This window comes from Uranotaenia lowii, chromosome 3, assembly GCF_029784155.1.
Source record: "Uranotaenia lowii strain MFRU-FL chromosome 3, ASM2978415v1, whole genome shotgun sequence".
Lineage (NCBI taxonomy): Eukaryota > Metazoa > Arthropoda > Insecta > Diptera > Culicidae > Uranotaenia > Uranotaenia lowii.
In genome coordinates, this window is record NC_073693.1 from 67,851,470 (window position 1) to 67,872,293 (window position 20,824).

General features: G+C 38.8%; 2 protein-coding genes across 4 annotated transcripts; both read left to right on the forward strand.

Moving 5' to 3' along the window:
• The first annotated feature begins 7,679 nt into the window (after window positions 1-7,679).
• LOC129755617 (uncharacterized) lies at window positions 7,680-9,715 on the forward strand. 3 transcript variants are annotated; one of them, XM_055752204.1, is made up of 2 exons: window positions 7,680-9,230; window positions 9,624-9,715. In XM_055752204.1, the coding sequence occupies exons 1-2, from the start codon at window positions 7,755-7,757 to the stop codon at window positions 9,627-9,629; spliced, it is 1,482 nt and encodes a 493-aa protein (XP_055608179.1). In that variant the 5' UTR covers window positions 7,680-7,754; the 3' UTR covers window positions 9,630-9,715. The 3 variants fall into 3 exon arrangements, with proteins under 3 accessions (XP_055608179.1, XP_055608177.1, XP_055608178.1); XM_055752202.1 differs by lacking the exon at window positions 9,624-9,715 and adding an exon at window positions 9,322-9,607; XM_055752203.1 differs by lacking the exon at window positions 9,624-9,715 and adding an exon at window positions 9,356-9,607.
• A 5,702-nt stretch (window positions 9,716-15,417) lies between these two features.
• Window positions 15,418-20,431, forward strand: LOC129751795 (zinc finger CCHC domain-containing protein 8 homolog). Its single transcript, XM_055747523.1, has 3 exons — window positions 15,418-16,584; window positions 17,970-18,751; window positions 19,545-20,431. Exons 1-3 carry the CDS (start codon window positions 15,582-15,584, stop codon window positions 20,178-20,180), a joined length of 2,421 nt encoding a protein of 806 aa, XP_055603498.1. The 5' UTR covers window positions 15,418-15,581; the 3' UTR covers window positions 20,181-20,431.
• The last annotated feature ends 393 nt before the right edge of the window (window positions 20,432-20,824 follow it).

Consider the following 20,824-nt stretch of genomic DNA (forward strand, 5'->3'; position numbering starts at 1 on the left):
CTTGTGTGTGTTCTAATAGAATCCGAAATTTCCATCAATAATTCCCTTCAATTGCTTCCTTATCCCTCTATGCGTTGAGGATCAAATATACACACTAAGATTCCATTTTTCCGCTCGGGACCTTGATCCTCTGAATCACAGGGCAATTGGCTAATTTTCACGAAATTCGAATGGGAATCATCCTGAATATCGTAACGCTTCATTTATTCTGAAATCTAGGATGAAACATCTACGAGTTCACAGGAGCTTAAATGAATCCTTTAAATTTAGGACAGTATTTTCCTGAATCACGTTAGACACATCTCTTGTCAAAAATGTTGTCTCTTGCTGTCTCTTTTTTACCAGTGCCAAAAATTTGAGACCGCACTTTGCCGTTACCGTTTGATATTGTAGTTCAGTGGCCGGTATTTGAGCGATTATCATTCGTTTAGTTTAATCTGCATTGGCTCCCCGTAGGGGGAAAAAGTGAAAATCTGAGAGGAACGAAATAAGATTCCGGTTAACCTTGGAGGGCAGTTTCATATCAGCGAATCAGAACTTTGTGGAGAAACTGTAAGCTTGGTTTGCTGATTCGGCCCCACGATTCCTCCACCCCGGATCCGGAGCTTTGATCAAGTTTGACCGACCGATCTAAACTCAGTTTGCGGACATGGTTACCACGCAGCACAAAGGTTTAAATCTTAGTTTCGCACGACACATTGGTATGTATCCCTGCCATCCGGCTTTTGAGTAAATATTTAAAAAAAAATCTTAATTTTCAGAAATAATGGCTTGCCTGTGTGTGTCTATTTTACCAAGAAAAGGGAAAATTTTAAACAAAAGTGTTTGCAAATAAATTAAATTTGTTTGGATAAACAATTGTGTTTCTTTATTGAACAGGGCATTGGGATTGATTTTTAAAATTAAATAGTACACACTAAGAATGCAATTTCTCTCCTCGGGATAATGTCTCTCCGAACCACAGGGAAACTGGTTAATTCATACGAGCTTCGAAAGGGAACCCTCCCGAATCTCGAGACGCTCGACTTTTCCTGAAATTTGGGACAAAAATTCCATGAATGCACAGGTACTCGAACTATCGTCCTGTATCACGGGGAAACTTCAGCTGTCAACCGTTTTCTTTCGCGTTTTTTTGCGGTTGTTTTGGTTTCTTCTCTTTCACACCAGTGCAAATCGCGGAACGTTTTTTCTTGCATGTACCGTTTTTATTTCAATCGGGTGGCCGGTACTCGCGTGTATAGTTATAATTTCTTGGATGAAAGTTAAATCGGTGAACAGCACAACCTATTTTGTATGGTGCTTATGGGCAACCGGAACCGGGAAAATTATTGATGCAGCTATGGATAATTCGCGCTATTCGAACGAGGCTAGTTTAACTCGGGCCCAAGATTCCTTCCTCCGTTTTGGTATTTTGGTTGATCGGCTTGCTCGCAATGGCCCCGGAACGCAAGATCTTGAATTCCAGGTTTTCACGGCCATCGGTAGGTTTCACTGTCAACAGGCGTTTAGTGAATATTACATGAAAATATTTTTTTTTTACAGAGAAAGTGTCCCGCCTGTGTGTTCTGTTGCGGTTGTTTATGTGTCGCATTTTTTTTTTTAATTCGGACGTAAAAATGTGTAATGTGTTGATAAAAATATTTAAAAATAAATTTTATTTTTTGTGACAATTGTTTTTTTTTTAATTATAAAAAAGAAATAAGAAGCAGGGGGAGGATGCCTAAATTCACAGAAAATCCCAGGGGAAAGCCGTTTCGAACGCACAGAAAAACTTCAAAAGTCCTGCAAATTACAGAAGAACACAGATTCGAGCATACAGGCCAATTTGACAGTTGTTTTCCTGAGCACTTTTTCTGTCCCGAGATTTGTCCTGTAATTTCAGCTGTTGAAAATACAGGACAAAATCGTCCCGACCACAGGAGAAAAGATTAAGTGTGTACCAGGGGAACGGGTACCGTCCAGAAGCCACAATAAATCTCAGGAGAAAACTGTTTCGAATTCACAGGAGAACACCGTTTCGAACCTTCAGGTGAATTTGACAGTTGTTTTCCTGAGCTGTTTTTCTGCCCTGAAATCGTCCTGTAATTTCAGCTGTTGAAAATACAGGACAAAATCGTCCCGCCCACAGGAGAAAAGATTAAGTGTGTACAGTATGCAAAAAAAGTTTATCCATCCCCAGTGAAAAATTAGATTTCTTCCAAAAAACCAATCAGAAAATTAATTCAAGTTTAAATTGAAAAACATATTCTGTTGCATTTGAGACATGAAAAAAGATTTAAAAAAAATAACACAAAAAAAGTTTTCCACCCCTCTGGTTCGCATAGCTTTAGTACTTCGTGTGACCTCCTTTGGCCTCAATAACAACTTGACATCGTCGTGGCATCAATTGGACAAGCTTAGCAGTTGTTTCCGGAATCATTTTGTCCCATTCAGTTGAAATTAGCTGCCGCAATTACTGGTTGCTTGTTGGGTTTTTGCTCCTGAACCTGAATTGCTCCTTAACCCTAATCCGATGCTCCATCGGACTAAGATCCGGAGACTGTGCAGGCCACTCCATGACCTTGATACGCTTTTCCTTCAACCACTGCGAAACCAGTTTTGAGGTGTGCTTCGGGTCTCCGTCTTGTTGGAACGTATATCTTCGCCCCAATTTTAGCTTTTGTGCAGACACTGGTCTGGTAGCTTCCGCTTCAAAATATCCAAATTAATCTCCTTCGTCATGATTCTATCGATAAACTCAAGTTCTCCAACGCCGGATGTAGCCATAGATCCATGACTCTACCTGCAGAGAAAAATCAAAGTCATGCTTAGATGGATGAAAAATCAATTATGGTGAAGTAACTCACCACCACCATGTTTGACTGTAGGCCGCAAACACTTCTTTTTCCAACTTTCATCGGTTCGCCGCCATTTTCTTGTGATACCATCAAACCCAAATAGCATTGTTTTCGATTCATCTGATCAAATCACCTTCTTCTCACTTCAATCTCTTTTTGATATTTTTTGCAGACGACAATGGCTTCTTAAGCGCTATTCTGCCCTTAAGACCTTTTTTTTATGAAGACGGTATCGTACGGATTGTGATGTCAGTTGAATGGGAAACTCGCTTTCAATCTGTTTCGCAATTTTCGGAGCTGATAGTCCCCGGTCCAGCTTTGCCTTCTTCACAATAGCTCTGTCAATTCGACCAGTTGTCTTTGAAGGACTGCCCGATCGCTTAGCTGGTGAGATAGAACCACGCTTATTGTGCATTTGAACAATCCTAGCAACCGTATCTTTGTGAAGCTGGACAATATCGGCAATATTACGGTAGCTTTTGCTGGTTTTGTGATAAACCCTTTTTGCGTAATTTTGTACCTTTTTCCATAATTTATCACAAAATTTCGAGAAAAGATATAAACGCGTACAATATCCTTAAATAGGGGAGATGAGGGCATAATGGCCACCTTAAGGAAAATGCTTATTTAACCATAATTTACTCGGTTACTCAAAGTGCGCGAAACAATAAAGTAGTAGCGTCGCCGTGCAAACAACGAACACCCGAAAACAGCTTACACATCGATCGAACCAGCTCTCGCAATAGAAAATTTCATCTGAGCCGGCCGTACATTTCCTTTTGTCCGATCGGGGTACGAAAAACACGTGCTTCGATCCATCCATGTATCATTGTATAGATCAATGCAAAGTCAGACTATCGACTTTGCTTCTTCTAGACAATAATACGATGTGGGACAAATGGTCTTGTACGGCAAGAAGTTTTCTCAAATCACGCTCTTGGCTCATTTTCAACACCTTTCATGCTTCCTAATCTAATCTATCCGTCTATAATTTTCATTACTTTCATTTGAAATTCTTCCTATTAGAATGTATAATTCACCGAAATGCCATTAATCATTAAATTAAAATCATAAACCAGCGGTGATAAACTGTTAACACAAAATTATTTAACCATAGAGAACAGCTGTAATACCAGTGCAGTTGGTCCGAACGTGGTGGTTTGTTTTTTCTACCGACCAAATCGTTTGCCGGAATCCAGAGACACGAAATCGAAATTTGCGTGAATTTCATCTGGCCATTATCATCGGTGCGAGTGTTGCCGCCATCGGGAAGTGTTAATTATTCCCCCGACAAACCCGAGTGTGGATAACGTGGTAGCTGTTGCCGTTGGTTCCGGTGCTGTTTGCCGTGGGTAGCAGGATACAGGACGTCTCGGTGGTTCGATCGTTTACGTCAAGAGCGTTATCAGCAAATCAACTAGGTCGCCATCTTCTTCCAAAGAGGACCACGTGGTTGCTGAACAATACAATACATGCAATTGAAAAGTGCAAGAACCTTTGTAAGTCTCTTTTTCATTTTTTCTCTATTCTATTATCTATTATTTTCCCTGTACATATTTTGAACATTGATTGCTTCGGTTATATTTTAAACACGGGCGACATTCGTGTTCCCGTGCAAAAATATGAACGAAGGCGGGGGGTTAAACTCGTCATCGGTGGACGAAGAGGAAGCCATGTACGAGAATGAAGAGCATTTGGAGGATTCAGATGATGCTGGTCCCTCAAGTGCTAATCATTCTCGTACGTCTAATAATTCTTCATCACCCACAGTTGACAGTGTAGCTCCTCGACTCCGAACCTACACAGATGGTTTGTCTTTTTCTGGCCCATGGGTGGTTTTCATCCGGCCCAAAGCTAACGGCAAACAGCTCAATGTAGTGCAGATCACTAAAGATCTGGCGAGGTGGCCCTCCGTAACCTGCGTAACGAAGGTGCGACCAAATAAGTTGCGCGTTGTCGTGGACAATCATAAATCCGCTAATGAAATTGTTGCCAGCAAATTCATTAACTTAGAGTACCACGTCTACGTTCCGTCTCGAAACGTAGAGATAGAGGGCGTGATCTCAGAAATGAGTTTGGAGGCCGGGTACGTTAAATCCCACGGCGTTGGTAAATTTAAGAGCCTTGATTCGACTTCGGTCGAAATCTTGGATTGCCGCCAACTCAACACTACCACCGTCGTGGAAGGAGTTAAAAAGTACTCGCCTTCATCCTCATTTCGAGTGACCTTTGCGGGTACCGCCCTCCCTCACTACGTCTTGATTGACGGAGTTTTGAGGCTTCCTGTACGGCTCTTCGTGCCTCGCCCAATGGAATGCAAAAATTGCATTAAATTGGGGCATACAGCTTCTCATTGTTGCAGCAAGAAGCGTTGCCCCAAATGCGGGGAGGTTCATGGGGAAGGAGCGTGCTCAGCAATAGAACAGAAATGTGTCTATTGCGGGGGCTCACCCCATGACATCTCCTTGTGCGAGGCATTTAAGAGCCGCTGGGATAGTCAAAAGCGCTCTTTGAAGGAACGTTCAAAACGTTCCTATGCCGCTATACTAAAGAGCGCGGCGCCTCCGACTCAACCGCAGTCCAGTAACATTTTCACGGTGCTGCCAGTTGATAACGAGGATACAACAGATGAGGAGAATCCATTTATTTTTGTAGCGAACTCACGAAAGCGTGCTAAAACAAACACCAAGACCCCCAAGATTCCGAATAAAATCCCAACAATCAACCCTCTAACCAACATCACCAAGAAAGCGTTTTCTGCAGAAAAGAAGAAACAAATTCCTCCTGGATTCCGAGCGACCTTTTTACCACATAATAAATCAACAGCAGCGGTGACTCCAAACGCACCCATTATTGATGCGGTTTTACCAGAATCAACTCCTCAACCGGGACTTTTCAAGTTTTCTGACATCCTTAATGGAATTTTTTCGTTTTTCAACGTACCTGAATCCATGAAAAGCATTGTTAGTGCAATGCTTCCTTTTGTAAAGACACTTTTGAAGCAATTGATGCAAACTTGGCCCCTTCTTTCAATGTTTATCTCTCTCGATGGCTAATTTACGCCGAGAGGTCGGAGATATCACTGTTCTACAGTGGAATTGTCGTAGTTTAATCCCCAAACTGGATCCGTTCAAATTTCTTCTTCATGAAACTAGTTGCGATATTTTTGCCCTTTCCGAAACATGGCTTTCTTCTCAATCAAACATCTCCTTCCGCGATTTTAATATTATCCGTTTGGATCGCAACGATTCTTATGGAGGGGTGCTTTTGGGGATCAATAAGCACCACTCCTTCTATAGAATCCACCTCCCTTTATCAGGAGGAATTGAAGCTGTTGCTTGTCATACAACTATAAGAGGTAAGGACTTATGCGTTGTCAGTTTGTACTGGCCTCATAGAGTTGCAGTGGATCGAAGTCACCTAGAGGACCTGTGTTCAGTTTTGCCTGAACCAAGGTTGATCCTGGGTGATTTCAATTCACATGGAACTGTCTGGGGAGAACAAATTGACGATAGTCGTTCTACTCTTATCTATGACATTTGTGACAGTTTCAATTTAACAATTTTGAACACGGGTGAAAAAACACGGGTACCTAAACCTCCTGCAAGACAAAGTGCAATTGACCTCTCACTCTGCTCAAACTCAATATCATTGGATTGCCAGTGGAAGGTAATCTCTGATCCCAATGGTAGTGATCACTTGCCAATCAAAATTACAATCACCAATGGGGCCAGCACTTCAAATTCAACAAATATGGCATATGACCTTACAAGACACATCGACTGGAAAAAGTACTCGGACGAAATAACAAATGCCATTGATTCTATGAATGTTTTACCTCCTTTGGAGGAGTACCACTTTCTTTCACGTTTGATCCATGAAAGTGCACTTTCCGCTCAAACAAAACCCATCCCAGATGCATCTGTTCTTCGAAGGCCTCCAAATCCATGGTGGGACCAGCAGTGTTCCAAGCTTTATAAGGACAAATCAAAAGCTTTCAAAGATTTTCGAAAACATGGAACCCTCGTCCTTTTTGAGTCATATGTTTCCCTTGAAAATCAGTTCAAAAAATTAATCAAAGGGAAAAAAAAGGCGTATTGGCGAAATTTTGTGGGTGGTTTATCACGGGAAACATCCTTGAGTACCTTATGGAAAGTTGCACGAAGCATGCGTAATCGATCATCTACAAATGAAAGTGAAGAATATACACATAGATGGATATTCAACTTCGCACGGAAAGTCTGTCCAGATTCTACACCTGTGCAAAAAATAATCCGGAACGTGCCTTCGGATAGGTGTGGTCTAGATTCCAGCTTTTCGATGGTCGAATTTTCACTTGCCCTCCTCTCTTGCAACAATTCAGCTCCGGGAATTGATAAAATAAAATTCAACTTGTTGAAAAACCTTCCGGACGCCGCTAAATTTCGCTTGTTGAATTTATTTAATCAATTCTTGGAGAACAACATTGTTCCCCAAGAGTGGAGACAAGTAAGAGTTATCGCTATCCAAAAGCCCGGAAAACCAGCGTCCGATGCGAATTCGTACCGTCCAATAGCGATGTTGTCTTGTATACGCAAATTGATGGAGAAAATGATTTTGTTTCGTTTGGATAAATGGGTAGAAGCAAATGGCCTCCTTTCAGATACTCAATTTGGGTTTCGAAGGGGCAAAGGGACAAACGATTGTCTTGCTCTGCTGTCTTCAGAGATACAAATGGCGTACGCAAAACGTGAGCAAATGGCTTCAGTGTTTCTAGACATAAAGGGTGCTTTTGATGCTGTCTCAATAGAGGTGTTGTCAGACAAATTGCACTCCCGGGGTCTGCCTCCTCTTTTGAACAACATCTTATACAGCTTGCTTTGTGAGAAACATCTGAACTTTGCTCACGGAGATATTGCAGTTAGAAGAACCTCTTACATGGGCCTCCCGCAGGGTTCATGCTTGAGTCCACTTTTGTACAACTTTTACGTAAGTGACATCGACAGTTGTCTCTCTGAAGGCTGCACTTTAAGACAACTTGCAGATGATGGCGTAGTATCTGTAACAGGTGATACTGAGTTACATCTGCACAGACCTTTACAAGATACTTTAGACAGATTGTCTTCCTGGGCTTTGGGGCTTGGGATCGAGTTCTCTCCAGAGAAAACGGAGTTAGTAGTTTTCTCTAAAAAACATAGACCAGCTCAACCACAGCTCCAATTTCTTGGCAGAACGATCACTCAATCGAGGTGTTTTAAGTATCTTGGGGTTTGGTTTGATTCCAAATGTACCTGGAGAGCACACATTGAGTATCTGAAAGGAAAATGCCAACAGAGAATCAATTTTCTCCGATCAATCACTGGCACCTGGTGGGGAGCCCATCCAGAAGATCTTTTAAAATTGTATCGAACAACTATTCTTTCAGTGATGGAATATGGTAGCTTCTGTTTCCAGTCGGCTGCCAAAACTCACCTCATCAAACTCGAGCGTATCCAATACCGTTGTCTTCGCATCGCTTTGGGCTGTATGCCCTCAACGCACAACATGAGTCTTGAAGTTTTGGCAGGAATACTCCCTTTGAAAGATCGATACAATCTACTATCACTTCGGTTCCTCATCAGGTGTGAGGTCATGAACCCATTGGTGATCGTTAATTTTGAAAGGTTACTAGAGCAAAATCTTCATACCAGATTTATGTCTATATACCATGTCCTCATGTCAATGCAGGTAAACCCTTCTTCGTACTCTCCAACTCGTGTTTTCAGCCCAGACTACGATAATTCTTCTGTCCAGTTTGATTTGTCTATGCAGCAGGATATTCGTGGAATCCCGGATTCGCATCGCCCACTTCTGATTCCAAAAATTTTCGAAGCTAAATATAGACACGTCGATGCTGACAAAATTTACTTTACCGATGGGTCTCTAATTGAGGAATCAACGGGATTTGGAGTTTTCAACGAAACAACTAGCGCCTCTTATAACCTCCAGTCACCATGCTCTGTATATATAGCAGAGTTAGCTGCTATTCACTGGGCCTTGGAGAGCATCGCCTCACGGCCTGTTGGGCACTACTACATTGTAACGGATAGTCTAAGCTCAGTTGACGCAATACACTCAATACGACCGGGAAAGCACTCGCCGTTCTTCCTAGAGAAGATACGGGATATTTTGAGTGCTTTAACAAGACGTCGCTTTTCAATCACCTTTGTTTGGGTTCCCTCTCATTGCTCGATAGTGGGCAATGAGAAGGCAGACTCTCTGGCAAAGGTGGGGGCGACGGAAGGCGACACGTATCCACGTGAAATCGTCTTCAACGAATTCTACTTCTTGGTACGAGGGAACTCTCTTGTCAACTGGCAGCGCAAATGGGACGAGGATGAGGATGGTCGGTGGCTCCACTCGATTATCCCAAAGGTAAGCCTTAAACCCTGGTTTAATAGATTGGACCTGAGTCGGGATTTTATTCGTATATTTTCCCGTCTCATGTCCAATCATTGTTCCTTAGACGCGGTACTCTATCGTTTTGACATTGCTGGCAGCAATTTGTGTAGTTGCGGCCAAGGTTACCATGACATCGAGCATATTGTTTGGTCGTGTGAGGTCCATCTTGTCGCCAGAACGAATTTAATAGACTCCCTTAGGGCCCGAGGAAAACCACCTAATGTTCCAGTGAGAGATGTACTAGCTGTGCTAGATTTGGACTATATGTTAGAAATCTACCTTTTTCTAAAAGCTATCGATCTTCGTCTATAATTTCTTTTTTATTTTCATATTTCCCTTTCTATCTTCCTTTCTCCTCTCACAAAGTGTTAAGTTAAGAAATCAATTGTAAACAACCAAAATCGATTTTGGCTCCTTAAAGCCTGAAGGTATGAGCCGTTTCAAATAAAGAATTGTTAAAAAAAAAAAAAAAACAGCTGTAATATGTGAATTACATCATTGTTTCGTGTTCAGACACTCAAATAGTCTATTGCCTAATTGGATGAAACTTGAAAAATAAGATTAAAACGTTTAAAAATGCATTTTAAAATTTTTTGCCGAAAGCTGAAAACCAGTCACTGTAGAGGCATAATGAGTGTAGTGAAGATAAATAATGAATAATAATAATGAAATGAAATATACATCTGGTAATCTGAATAACAACAACTTGATGATTTATATCAGTACAATAGATCCCAGTGATAAAAAGTGACGAGATTAAGATCAAACTAAGAGAGAGTGAGAAGAAATACAACTTTAAATAACTTTTATGAATATGTAGAAGAGAGAAAGAGAAGAATAATAAAATAGGGGATTCGTTGCAGGGTTAGTTTGTACAAGAGTGTATCGGATAATGGTCGACACGAGCGTTCTTATAATTTGAGAAAATAAAAAGAAATGTAAGTGGTTGCTAAGTATGGGATTTTTCGGTGCCGGGAGACCATCGGATACGACACCCCCGAGGCAGTATGAGCACCATTAATGAAGGCATAATGAGCGTTTTCTGCCGGGGAATCTAGCAGCGAATTCGACTCGATGAAGTCAACTGACTAATAGAGCTACAGCTTAACTTGTATCGTCTGACGATTTGGCCTATTGGTTAGATGTCGGAGAGGTAATCAGTAGGCTCGAGTTCGATTCCTGGTGGAGGTTTTTTCATTTATCATTCATGATCATGATAGCACTAAACGGTGAGGCGTAGATTCATCAAACAAAGCAATAACAAAATAATCTAGGTCTGTTTGTAGAATTCAAAGAATTAACACATGCTCATACATTATTGTTTATTTATTTGTGACACTTTACCAACGCTTTGGCATTCGTGCTCATACATTATGTTCCTGGTGTTTTGTTTGACGGATGATGCTTTGATGCTATTAGCCGTATAATGTAACAATAAAAAAAAATCAATCATGAATGGTATGTGCAAAAAAAGTCCCCTCGAGCAGGAATCGAGCTCGAATCTACTGATTACCTCTCCGACACCTTACCAATAGGCCAAATCAACTGACGAAACAAGTCAAGCTGTAGCTCTATTATTCAGTTGACTTCATCGAGTTGAATTCGCTGCTAGATTCCCCGGCAGGAAATACTCATTATGCCTTCATTAATAGTGCTCTGTTCGCCTGCAGTGAACAAATTAAAGTAAAAACGCGTTTTAAAATTGATTAAAGTGAAAAATCAAAAATTTTATGATGCTGAAATTGAGAAATAATGTTTAGATCATGTTGCAGTGCGTACATTTCAGATCAAGATGATTTAAAGGTCATAAAAGCTTGTTTGGTGGTGCTAAAAAATTATAATATTTTCGTCATTTGAGAACCTAGCTGCTTATTATTTAATATTTCTGTAAAATGAAAAGGATATTCCTTTTTTGTGAAAAATTAATACTATAGGTAGTACGAAACAAGTCCTTATGAAAATTTGTTTAAGAAAATACGTACTTATGTAGAAAAAAGGAGTGCTTATTATGCCCTGGGTGCTCGTTATGCCCTCATCTCCCCTACATGATATTTCAAGTTGACTTAAAAAAAACTTTGTCAAATTTAGTTTAGTCTTTTTCAAGAAATATAACACGTAGTATTGATGAATTCAACTGTTGAAATATGAACAGAAACTTTCATAAATTGACACCGTTTAAATCCAATTTTCAACGGTCGCCATTGAGACTGACGAGTAATGGCACATCTATATGTTAAATATCTAAGGTAAAATTTAACAATTGAATTTGAATTTCAAACAAATTACAAATTTCAGATAGTTTATATTCAGATTTCAAATTCTGGTTTTGAGATTCAGATTTCATATTCAATTTTCAAATTCCATATCATCCACATTATGATTTTAAATTAAGATTCCTGATTTCGTTCTCGTATTTTGATTTCTAACAGCAGATAAAAATTAATTGGTTTGGTTTCAAATGCAGACTTCAGATTATAAATCAAACTAGCTGGCCCGGTAAACTTCGTTTTACCTTCTATTCTAAAGTATAAATCGTAATAAATGTTTAATTTCATCTACACGTCCTTAACTGCATCGTGCTCGCGAATAGATTCTTATGGAAATCGTAACAAATAAAGTTTAATTTGTATTGCAACCACCTTCCATAAAAGTGAGATTTTTGAAAGTATTATACAAGCCATCTCTGACCCAAAAAACCCTCGGATACCAAATTTCACTTCATTTCGACCGACCATTCATACGTGATGTTGTTACAAAGAAAACGCCTCCATTTTTATATATAAGAAGATGTAAAGAGATAATTTTGTATGGGGACCCCCCTTTCATCAAAAGTGAGATTCTTGAAACTATTATACAAACCATCTCTGACCCAAAAAACCCTCGGATACCAAATTTCACTTAATTCCCACCGACCATTCATACGTGATGTTGTTACAAAGAAAACGCCTCCATTTTTATATATAAGATTTTAGAAATAAATTTTTGATTCAAAGTTAAAATCCTCTAGAAATAAAAAAAATAGAGTAGAATACCATATGTTCTAGATTGTGGATTCAAATTCATATTCATATTCAGATTTTGGATTAAAATTTCTTATTCAGATTTCAGATTAAGTAATGTTTAAATTAATGAATCAGATTCTTATTCTTGAAACTGCACTTTGAATCAGCAATCTTTATTCACATCAGGAATTTTATATCATAATCGTGATTCCTAAATCCTAATATGAAATATAAAAATAAATCTTGAAGTTTTAATCCGCCATTCTCGACTGTGAAATTAAAAAATGGGAGATAAGTTTGAAACCAGATTTTCATTTGAATCTGAAGTGTAACTTATACTGATATCTATAATTTTTGATCCTGAAATCTTTAAGTCTAAAATTTCAAATATTAATCTGACATTTGGATCTGAAATAATAATTCACAATGTGAAATTTGAAATCTGAATAGGTCTGATAGAATCATGAACTAAAACCACCTAAAACCGAATCAGAAATGTGAAATTGAAACCGAAATCAGGAATCTCATTTATGTCATAAAATATGAATTTCAAATTTGAATTTTAAGTCAAAATTTAAATACTTTGAAAACTTTAATCTGATTTGCAAATATTAAAGGAATATTTAGGAATTCTTTTTGTTGAATAATCACACTAGTTTACAAAATTTTAAAAAAATCGTGAACTTGATTAACTGACCAACATTTTTAATGTAAAATCGGGCGCTGAATCCGAAAATGAAATTCAAAAAAATCTCAGTAGAACCGTTTTTGAGTAATTCTCCAAATATGAAATTTCGGAAATACTAAAAAAGTTTTTGTACTTAGATTAAAATAACTCGGACGGCATAATAGTAATTTGAATTTTTTTTTTTTGCATATTAAAGGTGAATAAATTTTCTATCGATCATCTCAACACTGTTTTCGCGTTTGACCAACAGTATTGTTGATATTAGTGACTTTATGAGGAAAAATATTATAAAAAACGATTTTTTTTAGAGAAAATTTTGTTTCAACGAAAGTTTTTGACTTGATGGTAGCATTTAAAAAATCTGATTTTCTTTTGCGCTTAAATGTCAATTTAAAACAAAGATTTCAAGTGGTTATTAATCAAAATCGGTTGAAAATTGAAGAAGTTATGGCTACTTTACCATAATAGCACTGACCATACTGACTGGACACTCGATTTCGTTTTCTGGATAATTTTTCCAGAAAAAAAAACAAAAAAAAAATCATTTTTCCAACAGTACGCAATGTCGATTCCAGAGTGCGCATCGATCGATTTGAAGAAATGCTATCCCAGTTAGGAAATGCCACCCAACTTTAAAAATAAAACACGCAATTTCTACGATAAAATCGGGCTAAACAGGACCATTTTTCCTACAGGGCATTTTTTGTCAAATTTTTCAGGTTCGCCACCTGCCGTCGGTATTGCGAACCTGCAAAAGCTGACAACAAAAAATTGGACAGAAAATGGTTGAATTTTTGTTCTAAGAGTCAAGTCAGTGTGGTCAGTGATAATAGTATTTTTTGTAGTTTTTCATAATTTAACGAACCGCAGTACACTTATCATAGTATAGGAAGAATGAAACATGATAAATCTCACTCGCTCCAAGTCAAAATTATTTATTAGCTTACCAGAAGGTCTCATGCCAAGTTTCAGGAAGATCTGACCATAGGGAGGGGTTGCTTGAGTCTCAAACGTGAATAAAATTTTGAGGTATTTTGCCCGGAAGGAACGAAAAATACTGGTTTTTCATCACTAGCTGATTGTTTTTTATGGTTGATTTTCTTAAAGCCTAAGTCGAGACAAATATTTCACCCGAAGACTGTTACTCGATTGGATTTGAAACAGAAAAGTTATTGCGGTTCAAAGGCCGCAAATTTTGTCCAACACGCAATGAGTACTTTTTACGCATTGCGTTTTATACGACAATTTTCGACCAAAATACAATCTTTGAACCGCAATAACTTTTCTGTTTCAAATCCAATCGAGTAACAGTCTTGGGGTGAAATATTTGTCTCATTTTAGGCTTTGAGAAAATCAACCCTAAAAAACAGTCAGCTAGTGATGAAAAAAGTTATTGATGAAAAACCAGTATTTTTCGTTCCTTCCGGGCAAAATACACAAAAATTTTATTCACGTTTGAGACTCAAGCAACCCCTCCCTATGGTCAGATCTTCCTGAAACTTGGCATGAGACCTTCTGGTAAGCTAATAAATAATTTTGACTTAGAGCGAGTGAGATTTATCATGTTTCATTCTTCCTATACTATGATAAGTGTACTGCGGTTCGTTAAATTATGAAAAACTACAAAAAATACTATTATGGTAAAGTAGCCATAACTTCTTCAATTTTCAACCGATTATGATAAATAACCACTTGAAATCTTTGTTTTAAATTGACATTTAAGCGCAAAAGAAAATCAGATTTTTAAATGCTTTCATCGAGTCTAAAACTTTCGTTGAAACAAAATTTTCTCTAAAAAAAGGCGTTTTTTATAATATTCTTCCTCATAAAGTCACTAATATGAACAATACTGTTGGTCAAACGCAAAAACAGTGTTAAGATGATCGATAGAAAATTTATTCACCTTCAATATGCAAAAAAAAGATTTCAAATTACTGTTATGCCGTCCGGAATATTTTAATCGAAGTACAAGAACTTTTTTAATTTTTCCGAAATTTCATATTTGGAGCATAACTCAAAAACGGTTCTACTGAGATTTTTTTGAATTTCATTTTCGGATTCAGCGCCCGATTTTACATTGGAAATGACCTTCAGTTTACTGAGTTCAAAAATGCTGTAAACTAGTGTTATTAATGTTATTTTCATTTTAAACAGCAAACAGTCTGATTGATCAGTACCTTTGGTTCTATTAGTTCAAATGTTCGACGCCAGAGCTCCTCACACTAGGAAGAAAGGTTTGGTTTCGCAAATATGCGTTTTCAAAAGAAGTTATACTTTTGATTTATCATTGAAAAAATACATCATAATTTCCGTTAATAGTAGTTTTTGGTGAAAATCGTAATTTTTTGCAGTATAAGTTTTGTTTTTTTTTGTAAAAGCCCAAATATTAGGGTAATTTTGTTAAAATTTGAATAAATCAAGTAACAAGATCATAGTTCATTTTGAAACTGCAGGCTCGGTTAATATGGGCTGCTCGCGATCTGTCAAAACAAATTTCGTAGCGCGGTCGTGAGAAAAAGAAATTTTGTGTTTTTGCTCGGTTTGCTGCTTAAAAATATAGGTTTTAGCATCATTGGAAGTTATCAGTGAAATCTCTTCTATTGGGACGATATTTTATGAAAGACCACACACACGATGGCCACTAAACGAAAAGCGCATGATGAGATTTTGGAAATCCGGGACGACGACGACGAGGGTCAGGATAGTGATAACGATGTCGAGATTCTGGAACCAGTAATTTCAACTGTAACCGTGGAGGACGATGATGATGATGATGAAGCGGACGCTAGCGCTCCCTCTGTTCCCACGAAGGAGGAAATGGAATCCACCCAATCGGATAAGGCCAACACAAGTGATGAATCAACCAAGATGACTACTCCAGAGCCTCCTGTAATTTCGGGGGCAGAAAATGTAGATAAAAATTTGACATCCGCCTCAGTAGCTTCGCCTGTTGCGACGGGAACAAAACAACAAACATCAGAAGCAGCTGGGGAAAAAATGGACGACAGTTTGCCGCTTCTGAGTTTAAGGTTCCGGGACCAGCAACTTATGTTTCTGTTCAAAGGATCACTATCGGAATACTTGAAAACGACCTTCCAACTCAAACTGGGCGGTCAAGAAGTCGACGTCCATCACAGTCCGGAAATGGCCACCATAAGTGTTATGAAAAAAGGTATTCCTCCTCCAATTTCTCCACCGGATCCGGTAGAGTGCAGCACTCCAAAACAAAAGGCACCAGAGCCGGAAACCCCCCAGAAAGACGACGGGCAACAGCAATCGACCACAGCCGACACAAGTGACATGTTCGTAGTTGATTCTACCCCAGCGAAGACGGCAAAAGGTGGCCCGATCATTCCCAGCTACAAGAAGGCGCTGTCCAAGGTGCTGGACAATTCACCGACTGCCGTTCCCAAAGATGGAGCAAGCAAACGGCCGAAGCCGAGACAGGTTTGCTGGAACTGTGACGGGGATCACAGCATCCGAGACTGTAAGGAGCCGAAGAATTACGCTAAAATTAGTAAAATGAAGCAGGAGTTCATGAAGAAGAACGAACGGTATCATCTGGATATGGAGCAGAAGTTTGGACATATCACGCCGGGGCGATTGTCCGACGAGCTGAGACAGGCCCTTGGGCTGGGTAAGTGGGCTCGTTATGAATACTTAGGTACTTGGAATTTTCGTTGGCCTGAGACCTCTTATTTCCAATTCAGGGTCACTGCTCAGTGCTAAATCGCATTATAATCTAGCAATAGAATTTAAATAACATATTTTAACGATTTTTACAAATAATTAAATTTAACCCGCTTCCTTCCCTAAATTTTTTACCCGTTACAGTCCCTGGAGTGTCAATTTTTCACTCCTGGCAGAAACCAATATACCTCTCTTGTATCCCAACCGATTTTTACAAAATTTATATTTTTTGAAAACCTTGAAATATAACTCAAATATGTTTCTCAAACAATATTCACCTACAACACTCCAGTTTTCCGTTATTCAACGTCAAAGAATTTTTTTCTCGAAAAACATGGTTCGGGAAAAGATCGTAGATCAGCTACGGAATGCTCAAAAAAAATTTTCTTAGTTTACGAGAATGCTGAAGTTAGAAGCTATATTTTGCACATAAGGCATATATTTTTTTTAATGTTTTAAGATCATGACCACACAAAATGTAAAAAGTGGTTTTAAACCGTTCTTTTCAATCAATGAATCGTGGAAATTGTTTAAGTCACACAAGATAAATTTTGAAAAAAGGGTTGGACAGTAGACGTAATTTAAAACATTTTTGCATCTTTAGATTGTTGAATTACAAAACACAGAATGACGAAGCGGATTAGGGTTAAAATATTTCATATTATTCATTATAAGAAACCAGGCAGCCAAATCAAAGGCAGCTTACAACGCAGAAAGCAATGAAATTCTTCTAAAATTTTAAAATAGCTCCAGACTGCTTCGAGAGGACAAGTGACTGCGATGGTTAAAATACTTTCTATATAAAAAAAATTGCAATTCAAAATGTTGTAGATGATTCCATGTTTGTTTTCCCACTACTCAATCAAATGAATGCAGCCAATTCGTTAAATCCTTTTTAGGGATGAACCATCCGACTGGATGAAAATTTCAGAAAAAAAAGTTAAATACTTTCTTACCCAATTTTTCTACAGAATGTTAATCGATGCTTCAAATTTCCATTAAAACAGTTTACCTATTGATCTTCGTCTATAATTCTTTTTATTTTCACATTTCCCTATCTATCTTCTAACTTTTCTTCAAAAAGTGAACTAGATATAAGCACACAATTGTAATCAAACAAAACGAGTTTGGCTCCTTAAAGCCTAAAGGTATGAGCCGTTTCAAATAAAGAAATTACAAAAAAAAAAAAAAAAGTTTACCTATCTCATTTTGACAAAAAATCACTTGCACTCCTCTGGTCCCAATTGTCTGAATTGATTTGGATTTTGATTCCCCGATTTTAATTTTTAAACGATTACGTCTTATACAGTTTTAATTTTGTTATCCTCTCAGGAAAACGTGACCTGCCCATGCACATCTACCGAATGAGACTCTACGGCTACCCACCCGGCTGGCTAGAGGAAGCCAAGATTTCCCAATCGGGACTGCAGCTGTTCGACTCGGACGGCACACCCGTTCAGGAATCGGACGAAAGCGAGGGCGAAATCGAATCTACAAAGACCAAGTACGACGTACGCAAGATCATCTCGTTCCCGGGCTTCAACGTGGACGCGGGCAAGCAGTTCTTCGACGATTCCAAGTATCACGGTGTGCCACCTCGACTGGAGCATCACAGCCGCGAGGAAATGATCCGCAATCTGGAGGGTACGCTGGTCCAGGGCTACCGTCGAAAGAAGCTTCGGATGACCAGCTCCGCTCGAAACGACACCGACCGGGAGGCTGCCGACATGGATCTGGATAATCAGGACGAAACCTTTATGATTGTGGATTCTGTCGGAGAGTGTGACAAAATAGGGGAGCCGCCGAATAGTCAGGGTAGCTCGTTGCCGTCCTACAATGGTACCAACGGACCGACGACGACGGCTGAAGTTTGCGACGAACCTGAGGAAGGGGAAGTAGACGATGATGGGGAAATTGTAGGAAATCCTGTGGCGAGCGCCGAGCAGTCGACAAATGACGACACAAAGGAAGCTGACAACTCGGTTGAACAGGAATCAGCGGAAAAGAAAACATCGGAAGCAAGCGAACAATCCGAATCGAAAGGACCCAACGATAGTGCTAATGACGACAGCGTGATTTTGATAGAGGAAGAGACAGAATTGATATGTTTGGATGTAAGTAGCGATTTTGGTTCTTGAGTTTTCCTCAGTTTTTGTACCATTTTGAAGAGGTATTTTGTTGTTTTGCATTTGGAATTGTTTATTTTTAAATATAGTATATTTTTGTTAAATTTTTCTAAATCATTTTCTCTGTGAGCCATGTGAATTTTAAATTAGATGTTTTATCTCTAGTGTGATAGAGCAACCAACGTACAACATTCCTGATAATAGTACAAAGTAGAAAAAAAATTCTGTTTCAATAGACACTGCTTTGTACAAAATGCAATCTGAGTTCTGAAAAATGTTGTTTGGCTTTTGGAAGTCAATCAACTTCAAATATTTCTGATAAAAGGACTTGTTAACCTAACACTATTTTATCCGTTTTACTGATCTTAGTTTTTTGATTTTTCCATTTAAAGAAGCCGTTCGAAAATGAAGATCTTTTTTGTGCCGGACAAATATTATAGATTATTATGATGACGAAATATGTTTACATGAATGTTAAATCTATAATTTATGTATTTTTTATTTTACTCTTGTTTTCTTCATGCATTCTGTCTGTTGTGTGTGTCACGGAATTCACACGATATTCAGTTCATTTTCGTGATATGAATAGCAATGCAATCTTTCATCTTTATTCAAATCAGGTTTTGACATTATATACAAGATTTCATTTGATTTCGTTGCTCCACGACGACTTTGGCTCACTACGAAACAGTTCAAAAGTGTTCAGTTATATGAACACAAAGAAATTCAAGTGAATAGAAAATGGTCATTCAAAAAACTCATCATTCTACAAACATTCCAGGACTCGCGCTCGATTTCCCCCTCACTAGATGATCTGAGAAAAAAACAGCTTGAAATACTGCGGCAATTAGAAAACCAATCACCCTCGGTTGCGAACAAATCCGATGCAACCATCAACGAAGATTCGCTGCTGGACGATGTGCTAATGGCCGAACGGTTAGCCGAAGAGGAAGAAGAACAGCAGCAGACCACGAAGCAATCCTCTACTCCTTCCTTGCCATCGCCAGCTGCCAAAATGGTCATCAATCCGCTGGCATTCGTGTTCTCGGTTCCTGCCATACCTCCCCTTCCCGCGGCTCCCCTTCCACCACCGGATCAGGATGGATCCAGCGAGCGTCCTCCCGAACCTGAGTTTCTTAATTTGGAGGAGATTTCGATGACGAAGGGTGTCTATGTTGACGATCCCGGTTCGATGGGTTTAAAAACTATGTCTTTAGGCACTCCGATCTTGACGTCGTTTACTCCCTTCAATCGGTTACCCTGTGGGGAAGCTTTTTCGAAAGGCGTTAGCGACGTTATCAATTTTGAAAATCTGCCCAACAGCACCGGTAAGTACGAACGGATGAAATCGCTGCTATCCAAGGTTCGAACCGTTATAACGGCACACAATGGGGACTCGGATGAGGAAGCGAGATAACATTCGGATGACATCGGTTCCGGTATGAGTGAATCTGCTGCGTCTGACTGCGAGGAAGGCGAAATTGTTTAATTGAATGAATGGAAGCTTAAAAAAATAAGTACTTTTACACTTAGAGCATGTTTGAGAGAAAATATATCGACTTGTGAGAAAGTTTAGACATTCGATTTAAGTGAAAATTTACCCATGGTAACTTTTAAACTATTGAAGCGTATAAGAGAAAGCGAGCAATAAAATGTCTAAAAACAAAAGTTTGCATTTTCTTTAATTTTAAATATATTCTTTGAGTGGTAATGAAAGGTAATGCATTATAAAATTCTAGTGGATAAGGTGACAGATTTGTTTCTTCGAAGAGTGGCATGAAGGTAGCACGTTTTGAATATTTTAAAAAGTTATTTAGAAACTCAGGAAACTTTGCTTTGGTCATTCAACTAGATAGTTTAGAGGCAACTCAAATAATATTTCTGTATGAGCTGTGCTCCACATAGATGCTATATGGAGAGGTTGGGCGTTATGGTGGATATTATCGTCTAGAAAATTGTCTGATTCAAGAGGTAGGAGCTGTTAAGAGGTAGAACAATTTGCAGGCAAAATAACCTTTGTATTCAAGTTGTCTTATTTTGGACAATATTTCGCACATGTTT